We start from the raw sequence: 14,528 nt of genomic DNA on the forward strand, positions 1-14,528 counted from the left end.
CCTGCTGGCTCCCTTAAACTAGACTAGCCCCTACAAATTAGCACTAATGCTTGTAATAAGTTGTGTTTACCCACAGCAAGACTTTTAAATGAATCCAGAGCAGCCTTTGTTTACTAAAAAGCACAGGTTATGAATGTTTGCACATGACAGCTAGATTTATTCTGTAATAAATAATAACAGTTGATTGACTTTTGTGCTGATGCTTTGCCCCTGAGGCCTGGAACCCACTACAAAACGCTATCGCTAATCGCTAGCATTTTGTATGAGCAGTTTGTAAGTGATTTCATGAGCGTTTTAGGGAGCGATTTTAGAAAGTGTAATCAATTTGCCAGCAGTTGTGTAGCGATTAGCGTTTTAAAGTCTGATTGGACCGTTCAATTATTTTTAATTTTGTTACAGTGTACATAAACATTAAAAACGCTAGCAAAATCGCTCCGTGCAAGTTTTGATGAGCGATTACGCCAGTGATTATATACTTTACATTGAAGCGCAAACGCTAACAAAATGCTGCATGTCCCGCATTTGCGATTTTGCTAATCGCAATTGCTTCTGTGGAATTTGCATCATCCATTTACATTGACAGAGTGCTTAGGGAAATCGCTAGCGATTTCTCACGCTCCCTAAAAGCCCCCCCCCAAAAAAAACAAATCGCTCTAGTGGGTTCCAGCCCTCACAGTTGAAGTCACTGGCCCAGAATGAGTATGCAGATCAGATGCTTTGGCCTGAAGCCACTGGCTGCATGCTTGCTGCAGGCGTGAGACTTGAATGCAACTAAAGCCAAAATATCAGCATGACAGCTAGACAACTGGCATTGTTTATAAGTGAATCAAGATGGCAACCTCTGTATTCATCTTACTTCAGGATCCCTTTCATTGAAGGGAACCTAAACTGAGTGGGATATGGATGTTTCCTTTTAAACAATACCAGTTGCCTGGCAGCCCTGCTGATCCCTTTGGCTGCAGTAGTGGATGAAGCACACCTGAAACAAGCATGCAGCTAATCTAGTCTGAATTCAGTCAGAGCACCTGGTCTGCATGCTTGTTGAGGGGCTGTGGTTGAAAGTATTAGAGGCACAGGATCACCAGGAGAGTCAGGCAACTGGTATTATTTTAAAAGGAAAAATCCATATCCTTCTCATTTTAGGTTCCCTTTAAGGGAGCTAGTATGGTTGACGTCAGCCAGCGTGAAAGTCCATAGGTGTGGCGTATTATTACTACAACCTATTGGATACTTAGCAGTTCGAGAGGGTGCTGTCCACCTAATCGGTAGCGGAATTTCCCCATGGACTTTCTTGCTGGCTCACCTCAACCATACTAGTGCTTAATTAACCTTACAGGAACCTCCTATGATCTGTTGGACTCCAACTCAGTGAAATTGTACAAAATAAGGCCAATAGACCCCCACCCCCCTTGATATGTAAACTTTCTATGGAACAGCTGCGTAAATATGAGAATTTTGGCGTAATGGTATAGTCCACTAGCTGGGTTTACTAACCATGAAATATCTGGATTAATGATCACCTGCTTTAATGGTACTCCGTGTGATAATCGAAGTTCAGCATATTTTTAAAATCTATACTGATCTATACTTTTTATTATTTTATTATTATTATTATTTTTTATTTATATAGCGCCAACATATTCCGCAGCGCTTTACAAAGCACAATAAGACGACAAGGGGAACATAGATACAACTAACAAATATACAGCAGAGTTCCAAGCAGCACAAATATTGTTACAAAAACAGTAAACATTAGGAGGATGACCCTGCCCTTGCGAGCTTACAATCTAATGGGTAGTGGGGGACACACTAGGTAAGGGGGTGGAGGATGGATGAGGCAGTGATTCTTTGCCTCTGATTACATTGTGACAAATAAGTAAATAAAGGGCTATAGAATGTTATAAGCTTGTCTGAAAAGGTGTGTTTTAAGAGTGCGTTTGAAGATGTCCAGGTTTGGAGCATGACGTACAGGCTGTGGAAGAGAGTTCCAGATAAGGGCTGATGCTCGTGTAAAGTCCTGGATGCGAGCATGAGAGGAGGTGATCAGCTTAGAGGCCAGGAGAATTTGTTGGGAGGAGCGAAGGTTGCGGGAGGGACAATATCTTGAGATTAGTGAGGAGATGTATGGAGGAGACAACTCGTGGAGGGCTTTGTATGTTAGAGTCAGGAGTTTGAACTGGATCCTCTGGGTAATGGGTAACCAGTGGAGAGAATGGCACAGTGGGGCTGCATCAGAAGAGCGTGTGGAAAGGTGAATGAGGCGGGCCGCTGCATTTAGAAGGGATTGGAGAGGAGCTAGCCTGTTTTTTGGTAGGCCACAGAGCAGGGTGTTGCAGTAGTCTAGGCGGGAGATGATTAAGGCATGAACAAGCATTTTGGTGGCCTCTTGTGTGAGGAAGGGACGGATACGGAATATATTTTTGACCTGGAAATAGCAGGTGGTGGTTAATGAGGCAATGTGAGGTTTAAAGGAGAGCTCTGAGTCAAGTATAACCCCCAAGCAGCGGGCCTTAGTGGTTGAGGTTATTGGGGTGTTGTCTACCGTTATGGTTGCAATTGGTGGGGGTGTAGATAGCAATGGTGGAAAAATCACAATTTCCGTTTTAGTCATGTTGAGTTTGAGGAAGCGGGAGGACATGAATGCAGAAACGGCACGTAGACAGTCGGGGACTCTGGATAGTAGTGAGGACAGGTCAGGAGCTGAGAGATAGATTTGGGTGTCATCCGCATAGAGGTGATACTGGAAGCCAAAAGAGTTAATTAGTTGTCCCAGGCCACGGGTGTAGATTGAGAAAAGAAGTGGCCCAAGAACAGAGCCTTGAGGTACACCAACAGACAGTGGGTGTGGAGAGGACTTGGTGTTAGAGAAGGAGACAGTGTAAGAGCGTCCAGAGAGATAAGAGGAGATCCAGGAATGTGCTTGTCCCTTGATTCCTAAAGATGACAGTGTCTGCAGAAGCAGAGCATGATCAACGTGTCAAAGGCAGAGGAAAGGTCAAGGAGTATTAGAATGGAGAACTGGCCTTTGGATTTAGCTACCAGTAGGTCATTAGCAACTTTCGTGAGGGCAGTTTCAGTGGAATGGTGTGTGCGGAATACAGATTGAAAGGGGTCAAGTAAGGAGTTGGTAGAGAGAAAGGCAGACAATTCTGAATGGATGTGACGTTCCAGCAGTTTAGAAGCAAAGGGGAGGAGCGAGACAGGACGGTAGTTGGATAGAGAAGTTGGATCAAGAGAGGGTTTTTTGATTAGTGGTGTGATGATAGCTTGTTTGAATAAGGAAGGAAAAGTGCCAGTGGAGATAGAAAGGTTGAATAGAGTTGTTAGAGCGGGATTAAAGGAGGAGGAAAGCTGGGGGATTAGATGAGAGGGAATGGGGTCCAGGGCACAGGTAGTGAGATGGCGCTAGACACCAGTCTACTTTAGGGGACCCCGCAGGAAACCTCACAGGGAACAGTTCTCCAATCACAGTACCCTCTAAAAGCACAAAGTGCTGTGATTGGCCAAATAGGGTGGGGGTAGTTAACTACAGCAAACTCCCCAATATCTGGCATAGGCAGGGATTGTCTGATGCTGGATGTGTGCTTGCTGATTGACTAAGCAGCCGGACCAGAATAGTACAAACCTCCCACCCATGCAGCAGAAACTACTTACCTATCCTCTGGATGCAGTCTTCTACACTTCCTGTAGCTCCCAGTGGCTTTCTGGCGTCCTCTGTGTATGAGTCCCAGCATGTCATGTGACCCGACGTTGGTCAAATGAGATGTCGGGACCCATACATGGATGCAGGGAAGCTGCTGGTGGCTGCAGGAAGTGTAGAAGACGGTGCCTGGAGGATCTGTAAGTTGCTTCTGCTGCACCCAAAACTCTGCAAATGGCAAAAGTACTGTACCCGTTGTCTACCTCAGGCATGCTGGCTAGTTGAGACTTCCGGTTGCCTGAGTTCCGGATAACGGGGACTTTGCTGTACAACCTAGCAGTATGAGAGGGTACCAATCAGAGAGGTGACACCTTAAACTACTGCCCTATACTTTTCCATAACTTTGTCTCTGGCCTGTTTGGAGTGTTTCATGTTGGTTGCTTAGCAGTGTTGCAGAGTCAGGGATCTTTCAGAATAGGTCTCATTGCACTGGTGTCATGTGACAGATCGTGTGACACTGTGCAAAGCAGGCAGACCCTAATTAACTAAATTCTACAGATTTTTCTAAATTGTCTTAAATAAATTGATTTTTGACTGTTAAGTCAAATCTGTGAATGAACACTTTTAAAATCATATCTCTGTTTCAAAACAAAACTATTTTTCTCTCTTAGAAATGGGTTTTTATTGTACTATGTAGTAAACATTAAAGTATAGCTTTGATATGAGAAGATGTCTATGCTGTCTAAACCATGACATGAATGCTAATATTATTATTATTATTATTTAGTATTTATGCACAAATGCATGTACATCAAAAGGTACAGAAGAGTAGAGAGGACAGCAGTACATACAGCAAGGCAAACATCGGTGCCTCGTTGTTATTATTATTATTACCTGGAAAGATGCGTCAGCCTGTCAGTACATGATTGGGGTCTCCTGTGTCCTAGGTGGGGATTGTGTCAGTACACAACTCTACCCCGGATACACACACTGCACTGCAGCCCGGTGCTCTGTCAGCTGACACGGCTGCACAGCCTGCCGGGACTTCGCTGCCTCCATATCAAGTATGGGCAGCCCGTCCGTCCTACTGCAGCGGCATGCTCTGACTTTGGTTGCATTTTCCAGTAGTTAACATGGCCTCCTATACAGCCCAGGGAAGTGCCGTCAGGTCATTTGCGTCTTGACGTAAGGTGTGTTGGCCCCGCACATGCGCAGTGTAGTATCAGCGAGGAATGGGGACAGGGGTATCCTGTGCATGGTTTGTGGAGTGGCTGCTGGTAGTCAGTGGACTGTCATTCATGTGCTAGAAGAACAGCTCTTTCTTCTCTGTCTGTTGCAGCCAACACACTGACAGCATGGCTGCTAACGAGGACCAGGAGGTGAGTTCCCAGAGCATCTAGATAAATAATCGATATAAATAAATCTATACCTCAAAGGCTCCATTAGTGCCAGGCATAGCTTGTCTGTGATCACATGCAGTTTGTCAGTGCTCAGGTAGCACATGCCTCTTATTTCAGAACTTATTCTGTAATGTCCCAATGAAATATATGCTAGCATCTTTGAGATTATTCCAAATTCCAGAGATTGAAAAAGAAGCAATAAGGCACATTAAAGTACAAGTAAAGGTCTGTACTCTCTAATGATAATGGTTATTTGAAATGACAGTATTTTCCTTGATAGTTTCAGGTGACATTTTGCTGTGGAGACACACTGTTTTGTTTGCTTGTTGAGCAACATGTTCTGCTCTACGGAGTGGGGAGGATGAGAGGGAGTGAGCTGTTGGCGACCACGACCGTAGGGATGATTTTCCAGCATGCCCAGTTCCTGGGCACAATATATTACATATACATAACAGTATTAATTCCCACCACTCACAAAATACATGCACACAGAAATGTGCAGTGAAAGAAAAAACCTTCTAAGGGCCTGTACACACTGCTGTGCTTTTAAAATCACATGCGTTTTTTATCGCAAGGTCTTTGTGAAAATCGAGAAGACCTGTACACACTGGTGCGATGCAATTTTTCTATTTTAATGAAGGCTTTGCGTTTGAAAAACGCAGCGCAAGCTAAGCAATGTGTGCAGGCCCTAAAGCTGGTAGCTCAAACAGTGCTAACAGATGGTGACAGTAAGACATTTCAGCTTACCTCTCTGAACTGCACATAGTATAACATCAATGCAACAGACTGAAAAAGTTGTAGTGCAGGTTACAGCTGCGTTGCGTCGCATACAGTCAATGAAAAGTATGCTTCACTGTACCTGTTAATGCACATGTTATGTGGTAATGCTCTGCATTGCCATACTGCAGGCTGTTGTACCGCAATGCTACTGTTGCACTGTGATACTTCGCTATAGGTGGTGTATTGCTGTGCAGCAAGCCACGTTGCAAAGCGACCATTATGCCGCATACCAACTCACCACTGTGAACGAGACTTAAGGGCCTGTACAGACTAAACGGGTTTAATGCTTTACGTCCTAGGTTCTCAACATGTGGTATGCGTACCCCAGGGGGTACTTCTGATGGTTCCAGGGGGTACTCGGGCTTGATATAATTATCCAAGAATAACAAATGTATAGTTTTAGAAAATAAAATTTAAACACCACATTAGTATTTTAGCTAATTAAAAGCCATAGTAAATGCTTGGAAATTGTTTAGAACCAATTATCATGTACTATGTTTAAATGTATACACTGTCAAGGGGTACTTGTGATAATGTTTAACCCCCTTGGCGGTATGAAAAATACCGCCAGGGGGCAGCGCAGCAGTTTTTTTTTTAATTTTTTTTTTAAAATCATGTAGCGAGCCGAGGGCTCGCTACATGATAGCCGCTTCTCAGCGGCATCCCCCCAGCCCCGCCGATCGCCTCCGGCGATAGGCGATCAGGAAATCCCGTTCAAAGAACGGGATTTCCTGGAGGGCTTCCCCCGTCGCCATGGCGACGGGGCGGAATGATGTCGTCGGGACGTCATTGGGAGACCCGATCCACCCCTTGGCGCTGCCTGGCACTGATTGGCCAGGCAGCGCAGGGGTCTGGGGGGGGGGGGGGGCGCGAGCCGCACCGGATAGCGGCGATCGGGCGCGCGGCGGCGGCGATCGGGGTGCTGGCGCAGCTAGCAAAGTGCTAGCTGCGTCCAGCAAAAAAAAAATTATGTAAATCAGCCCAGCAGGGCCTGAGCGGCACCCTCCGGCGGCTTACCCCGTGTCACACACGGGGTTACCGCTAAGGAGGTTAATATGCTAGGGGGTACTTGGTGAGTACAGGGGTTTAAAAGGGGTACATACCAATACAATTTTGAGAAACACTGCTTTACATTACCACTTCCCTACCACTGCTTTGAGTCTGCATTTCCTAATGCAGCCCCATTCACACCACTGCAGTTCAGTGTGCACCTGAAGTGTAAACAGTGCATATGCATACGTTTTTGCATTGTAGTTACATGCTGCCCCGTTCTCTTGTATTGAAAGGCGATGTGCTGCTCCACATTCCACTATGGCCAGCCAAAGTGCTGATATGTGTGTGCGCTGCTCTGTACCACTGCAAGTGTGTACAGGCCCTTCAGTTGCAATTGTTTTTTTTTTTTTGTTTTTTTTTTACCAAGGCAGTATGTGCTGCTTGTAGAGACGTTTCACATAACTTCATATTACTGAAAAGGTTTTAGTTAGGTGATGTTAGAGGACTGGAAGCAATCAAGCTGGAGTGCGTGCAGCCTAATATAACCTGTTACTGCAAAATTGATTGACTAATTGAGCAGTTACTGACAGGCCCCACCCCATCCCAAGTACAGTGTAGTGCATATAGGCAGCCCTCCCAAGGACAGTGGTCTCTCTCTCTCTATATATATATATACGCACGCATACGCACACGCACACACATACAGTGGAGGAAATAATTATTTGACCCCTCACTGATTTTGTAAGTTTGTCCAATGACAAAGAAATGAAAAGTCTCAGAACAGTATCATTTCAATGGTAGGTTTATTTTAACAGTGGCAGATAGCACATCAAAAGGAAAATCGAAAAAATAACCTTAAATAAAAGATAGCAACTGATTTGCATTTCATTGAGTGAAATAAGTTTTTGAACCCTCTAACAATAAAAGACTTAATACTTAGTGGAAAAACCCTTGTTTGCAAGCACAGAGGTCAAACGTTTCTTGTAATTGATGACCAAGTTTGCACACATTTTAGGAGGAATGTTGGTCCACTCCTCTTTGCAGATCATCTCTAAATCCCTAAGGTTTCGATGCTGTCTCTGTGCAACTCTGAGCTTGAGCTCCCTCCATAGGTTTTCTATTGGATTAAGGTCCGGAGACTGACTAGGCCACTCCATGACCTTAATGAGCTTCTTCTTGAGCCACTCCTTTGTTGCCTTTGCTGTAAGTTTTGGGTCATTGTCGTGCTGGAACACCCATCCACGACCCATTTTCAGTTTTCTGGCAGAGGGAAGTCTGTTCAGGATTTCACGATACATGGCTCCGTCCATTTTCCCGTTAATGCGATTAAGTTGTCCTGTGCCCTTAGCAGAAAAACACCCCAAAGCAAAATGTTTCCACCCCCATGCTTGACGGTGGGGACGGTGTTTTGGGGGTCATAGGCAGCCTTTTTCTTTCTCCAAACACAGCGAGTTGAGTTAATGCCAAAGAGCTCTATTTTGGTCTCATCAGACCACAGCACCTTCTCCCAGTCACTCACAGAATCATTCAGGTGTTCATTGGCAAACTTCAGACGGGCCTGCACATGTGCCTTCTTGAGCAGGGGGACCTTGCGAGCCCTGCAGGATTTTAATCCATTGCGGTGTAATGTGTTTCCAATGGTTTTCTTGGTGACTGTGGTCCCTGCTAATTTGAGGTCATTCACTAACTCCTCCCGTGTAGTTCTAGGATGCTTTTTCACCTTTCTCAGAACCATTGACACCCCACGAGGTGAGAGCTTGCGTGGAGCCCCAGAGCGAGGTCGATAGATGGTCATTTTGTGCTCCTTCCATTTTCGAACAATCGCACCAACAGTTGTCACCTTCTCTCCCAGCTTCTTGCTAATGGTTTTGTAGCCCATTCCAGCCTTGTGCAGGTCTACAATTTTGTCTCTGACATCCTTGGACAGCTCTTTGGTCTTTCCCATGTTGGAGAGTTTGGAGTCTGCTTGATTGATTGATTCTGTGGACAGGTGTCTTTTATACAGCTGACTAGTTAAGACAGGTGTCCTTAATGAGGGTGACTAATTGAGTAGAAGTGTCTAACCACTCTGTGGGAGCCAGAACTCTTAATGGTTGGTAGGGGTTCAAAAACTTATTTCACTCAATGAAATGCAAATCAGTTGCTATCTTTTATTTAAGGTTATTTTTTCGATTTTCCTTTTGATGTGCTATCTGCCACTGTTAAAATAAACCTACCATTGAAATTATACTGTTCTGAGACTTCATTTCTTTGTCATTGGACAAACTTACAAAATCAGTGAGGGGTCAAATAATTATTTCCTCCACTGTATATACACATATACACATATACACACACAATGTAGTGTATGTATGTAGGCGGCCCCCCAAGTACGGTGTAGTGTGTGTATTTAGGCAGCCCACCCTACATCCTCCCCCCCCCCCCCCCCCGTACAGTGGAGTGTATATAAGCAGACTCTCTCCCCCACCAACCAACACCCACACACACCCACACACACACACACACACACACACACACACAAGCAGGACAGTTACTAACCCGCTCTTCTATTGTCAGCCTCCCTCGCTTGCTGTACCGGCATAATCAGACCCCAGATCAGTGCTGGCCGGGGTTCACAGTGTTGTAAGTGCAAGAGGTGCCGGCCCGTGCTCAGTGCAGTGCCGTATAGTTCATATGCAGGAAGTGACCAGGGATGTCACTTCCTGTATATCCGCTCCACAGTGCACGGCACCTTTCGCATTTACAACACTGTGAGCCCTGGCCAGCGCTGATCTAAACGTTTCATTATGCTGGGCGAGTACAGTGAACGAAGGGGGCTGACAGGAGGAGGGGGCCAATGCAGATGGATGCGGGCGGGTGGCGTCGGAGGGACAGACAGCACCCGAACAGAGCAGGTGAGCCAGCCACACCATCACACAGGACTTAAACACACCGCACCAGCTTTCCCAGCGCCCTAGGCACCGGCCTTGGGGGCCTTCCCACAAGTTCGGCCCTATACATGTATCCTTTATTAAATCAGTTAGAGCCTGAACCCACTAATGCAGCTGTGACTGCTTTTCAGCATCTGTAACATTGATGTGTTGCTGAAAAGCAGACACAACTGAGTTAGTGGGCTCATGCCCTTAGGGATTCAAAAACCAGTGCATTGTAGAATACTGTGGTTTTCTACTAATGCATAGTTAAAGGACAACTGAAGTAAGAGGTATATAGAGGCTGCCATATTTATTTCCTTTTAAAGGGAAGGTCCAAGCAAAAAAAAAAAAATGAGTTTCACTTACCTGGGGCTTCTACCAGCCCCATGTAGCCATCCTGTGCCCTCGTAGTCACTCACTGCTGCTCCAGTCCCCCGCTGGCAGCTTTCTGACCTCGGAGGTCAGGGCCGCATTGCATACATTTTTACGCATTCCAGCTAATGCAGGAACAAAAATTTATGCGTTGCACCATTAACGCGTAAAAATGTATATGTTAATGTTCCTGCACTAGCGGGAATGCGTAAAAATGTACGCAATGCGGCCCTGACCTCCGAGGTCAGAAAGCTGCCAGCGGGGGACTGGAGCAGCAGTGAGTGACTATGAGGGCACAGGATGGCTACATGGGGCTGGTAGAAGCCCCAGGTAAGTTAAACTCATTTTTTTTTTTTTTGCTTGGACCTTCCCTTTAAGCATTACTGCCCTGCTGATCTATTTGGCTGCAGTAGTGTCTGAATAACACCAGAAAGAAGAATGCAGCTAATCTGGTTAGATTGGATAATAATGTCAGAAACACCTGATCTGCATCAGGGTCTATAGCTAAAAGTATTAGAGGCAGAGGATTAGCCGGACAGCCAGGCAACTGGTATTGTTTAAAAGGAAACAAATATGACAGTCTCCATATTCCTCTCACTTCAGCTGTCCTTTAATCTGTAGTCTGGTATTCATTTGATGATGTACCAGTAGCCAAATGTATGTTACTAGTCAACTAAAGAAGTTTTTATGTAAGTGAATTAATTTAATTCTTTAGGTTTACACCCACACAATTTACAGTGAGATAGTTTAGCCCTAGAAACAGTTGTTCTTCTTCCAGGGAAATGGAACACACTATAAAGTAACAATTTCATATAACCTAGTGTTGCTACATTGTATTATTATATTAATAATTCTAGCCCACACTCGCCACCTAGTGGTGTCAATGCGTACTGCATTTTACACATTTTAAACATCACTTTAGTAAGGAAACTGAATTGATAGCACCACTTGCGGTGTCTCAGATGAGCTTACAATGTAATGTAACTTAATTATTTTTAAATGTGTAATTTCTGTTTCTGTTTAGAGAACCTAACTTTGGCACTAAATAAAATCAGAATCTAACAGACTGCACTAGCACAGTGAATTCAGTGATAAAGTTTGCCTTTCCACCAGATGGGGTCTGAAATCAGAAAAACTAAATGTGGATTATTGGAGGAAATGACCTCTGGCCCCTGTTTAGACACAGAGCAACATGCAGAGTGGCAGGGCTGTGGAGTTGAGGAGTTGGAGTCAGAGCAATTTTGGGTACCTGGAGTCGGAGTCGTGGCTTCATAAACTGAGCAGTCGGATGATTTTTGTACCAACTCCACAGTCCTGCAGGGTGGGGACATAGCCAAAGCACCAAATGTTTCTCAACTCTGGTTAATGGACTTACAGGGACTCACAGCACAATATATTAGAGTAAACTGAAAGATTTGTGACAAGGCTGCACTTGTGTGAGTGTTTATTTTTATTGTACTGGAGTTAACTAAGTAATTTATGCTTCTGCAACAATTTACTGGTAATGTTTTGCTTCAGTCACTGTTCAGAAAGAGTCATTGGTATGGACAGCACGGCTTTATTTCATATTAGATGTTTATTTTCCCTGTACATTTCTTTTCCATGCAGCCGTCACACTACTAGCTGGAGCTGCATGTAAACAATGAAACGTTTTTTGTGAATTGCCCTCTCTGCTTTCTCTTTCCTTTTAGATGGAGCTAGAAGCTCTCCGGTCTATCTATGAAGGGGATGAATGTTTTAAAGAGCTCGGGCCCACTGTTTTCCAATATCGGGTAAAACATTTTGCATTGAATAATTGAGGCAATGTTAAAAAAATGTATCTTGGAAGCACCCTGATTTTATTTATAGCATAATAATCAACACTGTGGAATAATGGCTGGAGTTTTCTAACCTACTGTGCAAATCAACCCTTGTATTATGTTACGCTATAGAAATATTGTCTTGTGGGATAATCAGACGTTGAGCCCCAGCAGGTCCCCTTAAAGTCCAGTGAATGAAGTGTTCTGTCAGTGGCGTAAGGAGCCAGGAGTCCCAGTGCAAAGTTTAGATGGGCCCCCTAGCACTTAATTGGTATGGAGGCTAAAAACCATCCAATGACATTTTCAGTGTAAGAGGTACAATCAAAGGAGGGAAACCATTTGTTAATGATACCACTATTCAATGCACATATAGAGGTGATTATTAACAGTGAAAAATTAAAAGGATAAATGGAGGGCCCCTTTGGCTCAGGTGCCCGGTGTGGATGCAAATTCTGCATCCCCTATTGCTGTCTTGGGCCCCATAAGACAGTGCTCAGATGACTGCATTGGTGCAGAGGATGGTGCCTCTACCCATATGTCTAGGCACTAGTAGGGAACATATATGACTGTAAACATATTCTTTGCTTATGCATACAGGATGATATAGGCTTTGTTTTACGTTTGTCAGTTTTAAAATATTGTGTTGTTAAAGTATATTAACATTATTATTACTCTACTAAGTGGTGCTATTTCTAGGAGTCTTCTGTTATGGTATTTAGATAAGGGGTCTGCAGATTCTTACTGTTTTCTTTTTAATTTTGTGTAGTAAAGTGCAAGTCTTCTTTAAAGAGACTCCGTAACAAAAATTGCATCCTGTTTTTTATCATCCTACAAGTTCCAAAAGCTATTCTAATGTGTTCTGGCTTACTGCAGCACATTCTACTATCACCATCTCTGTAATAAATCAACTTATCTCTCTCTTGTCAGACTTGTCAGCCTGTGTCTGGAAGGCTGCCAAGTTCTTCAGTGTTGTGGTTCTGTGATGCATCTCCCCCCTCCAGGCCCCTCTCTGCACCCTGCCTGTGTGTTATTTAGATTAGGACAGCTTCTCTCTTCTCTCTTATCTTTTACAAGCTGGATAAATCCTCCTCTGAGCTGGCTGGGCTTTCACATACTGAGGAATTACATACAGGCAGAGCTGTCTGCACTCTGCAGGAAGAAACAGCCTGACACTTCAGTGGAAGATAGCTGCAGGGGGAAAGAAACACACAAATGATCTCTTGAGATTCAAAAGGAAGGGTGTATACAGCCTGCTTGTGTATGGATGTATTTTCTATGTGTGGACATACTGTACATCAACCTACTTCCTGTTTTGGTGGCCATTTTGTTTGTTTATAAACAAACTTTTTAAAACTGTTTTTAACCACTTTTAATGCGGCGAGGAGCGGCGAAATTGTGACAGAGGGTAATAGGAGATGTCCCCTAACGCACTGGTATGTTTACTTTTGTGCGATTTTAACAATACAGATTCTCTTTAACCATTTCAGCCCGCTGGGATTTTTCACCTTCTGCATCAGAGCAATTTTCACTTCCCATTCATTAGCTAATAACTTTTATCACTTCTTAACACAATTTATTGATCTATATCTTGTTTTTTTCTGCCACTAATTAGGCTTTCTTTGGGTGCTACATTTTGCTAAGAATTATTTTTTTGTAAATGCATTTTATCAGGATTAATAAGAGGAAAAATGGAAAAAATTCATTATTTCTCAGTTTTCGGCCATTATAGCTTTAAAATAATCCACACTACCATAATTAAAACCTATGTATTTTATTTGCCCGTTTGTCTCGGTCATGACACCATTTAAATTTTGTCCCTATCACAATGTATGGCGCCAATATTTTATTTGGAAATAAAGGTGCATTTTTTTCGTTTTGCGTCCAGCACTATTTACAAGCTTATAATTTAAAAAATGTTCGTAGTATACCCCCTTCAAATGCATATTTAAAAAGTTCAGACCCTTAGGTAACGATTTGGTTTTTTTTGTTTTTTTTAATTGTAATTTTTTTCCCATAAAAAAATGTATTTGGGTAATATTTTGGTGTGGGAAATAAACAGTTACTTTTTAATGTTATTATACGTGTAAATTGTAATGTAAAAAATATGTATATGTAGTTTTACTATTTGGCCACAAGATGGCCACCTTGAGTTTATTTTTTTCTCCTTGTGCTTCCGGTGATCGAGAAGACGCGAAAAATTTTATTTGCAGAAAGACTGAAGCCTCTAGTAAGAGCGCTTCGGTTTTTCTGCTGGGGACACGGATCGGTGATCGGGAACCATGTTCCCGTTCACTGATCCCAGGGCTACCGGGGAACAGCACGGGGGCGCGCCCGCGATCGACCGCGCCAAAGCACGGCACTGCAGCAGAGCTGCCGCCTGGACGTGAGGATCACATCTGGGCGGCTGAAATCGTTAAAGAGGAACTCCAGTGAAAATAATTTAATATAAAAAGGTGCTTAATTTTTACAATAATTATGTATACATGATTTAGTCAGAGTTTGCTCATTGTAAAATCTTTCCTCTCCCAGATTCACATTCTGACATGTATTACATGGTGACATTGTTACTGTGGGCAGATTATGTAGCTGTTCTGGCTTTAACAGACAGCTATAAACAGCCATTTCCTGTGTG

At 43.7% G+C, this 14,528-nt stretch overlaps 2 protein-coding genes across 3 annotated transcripts in view; one reads left to right on the forward strand and one right to left on the reverse strand.

Moving 5' to 3' along the window:
• The window catches only part of TRAPPC11 (trafficking protein particle complex subunit 11), a 91,777-nt gene extending 87,061 nt beyond the window's left edge, over nt 1-4,716 (reverse strand). For both annotated transcript variants that reach the window (XM_068278731.1, XM_068278732.1), the window contains exon 1: nt 4,535-4,716. The gene's annotated coding sequence lies outside the window, so the exon portion shown is untranslated. The remainder of the gene's footprint in view (nt 1-4,534) is intronic.
• Nucleotides 4,717-4,842: 126 nt separating this feature from the next.
• Nucleotides 4,843-14,528, forward strand: part of RWDD4 (RWD domain containing 4) — a 38,441-nt gene continuing 28,755 nt past the window's right edge. Inside the window, exons 1-2 of the mRNA XM_068273637.1 lie at nt 4,843-5,019; nt 11,789-11,869. Coding sequence (XP_068129738.1) covers nt 4,996-5,019; nt 11,789-11,869 — 105 coding nt within the window. The 5' untranslated portion in view covers nt 4,843-4,995. The remainder of the gene's footprint in view (nt 5,020-11,788; nt 11,870-14,528) is intronic.

This window comes from Hyperolius riggenbachi, chromosome 1, assembly GCF_040937935.1.
Source record: "Hyperolius riggenbachi isolate aHypRig1 chromosome 1, aHypRig1.pri, whole genome shotgun sequence".
NCBI classification, from domain to species: Eukaryota; Metazoa; Chordata; class Amphibia; order Anura; family Hyperoliidae; genus Hyperolius; species Hyperolius riggenbachi.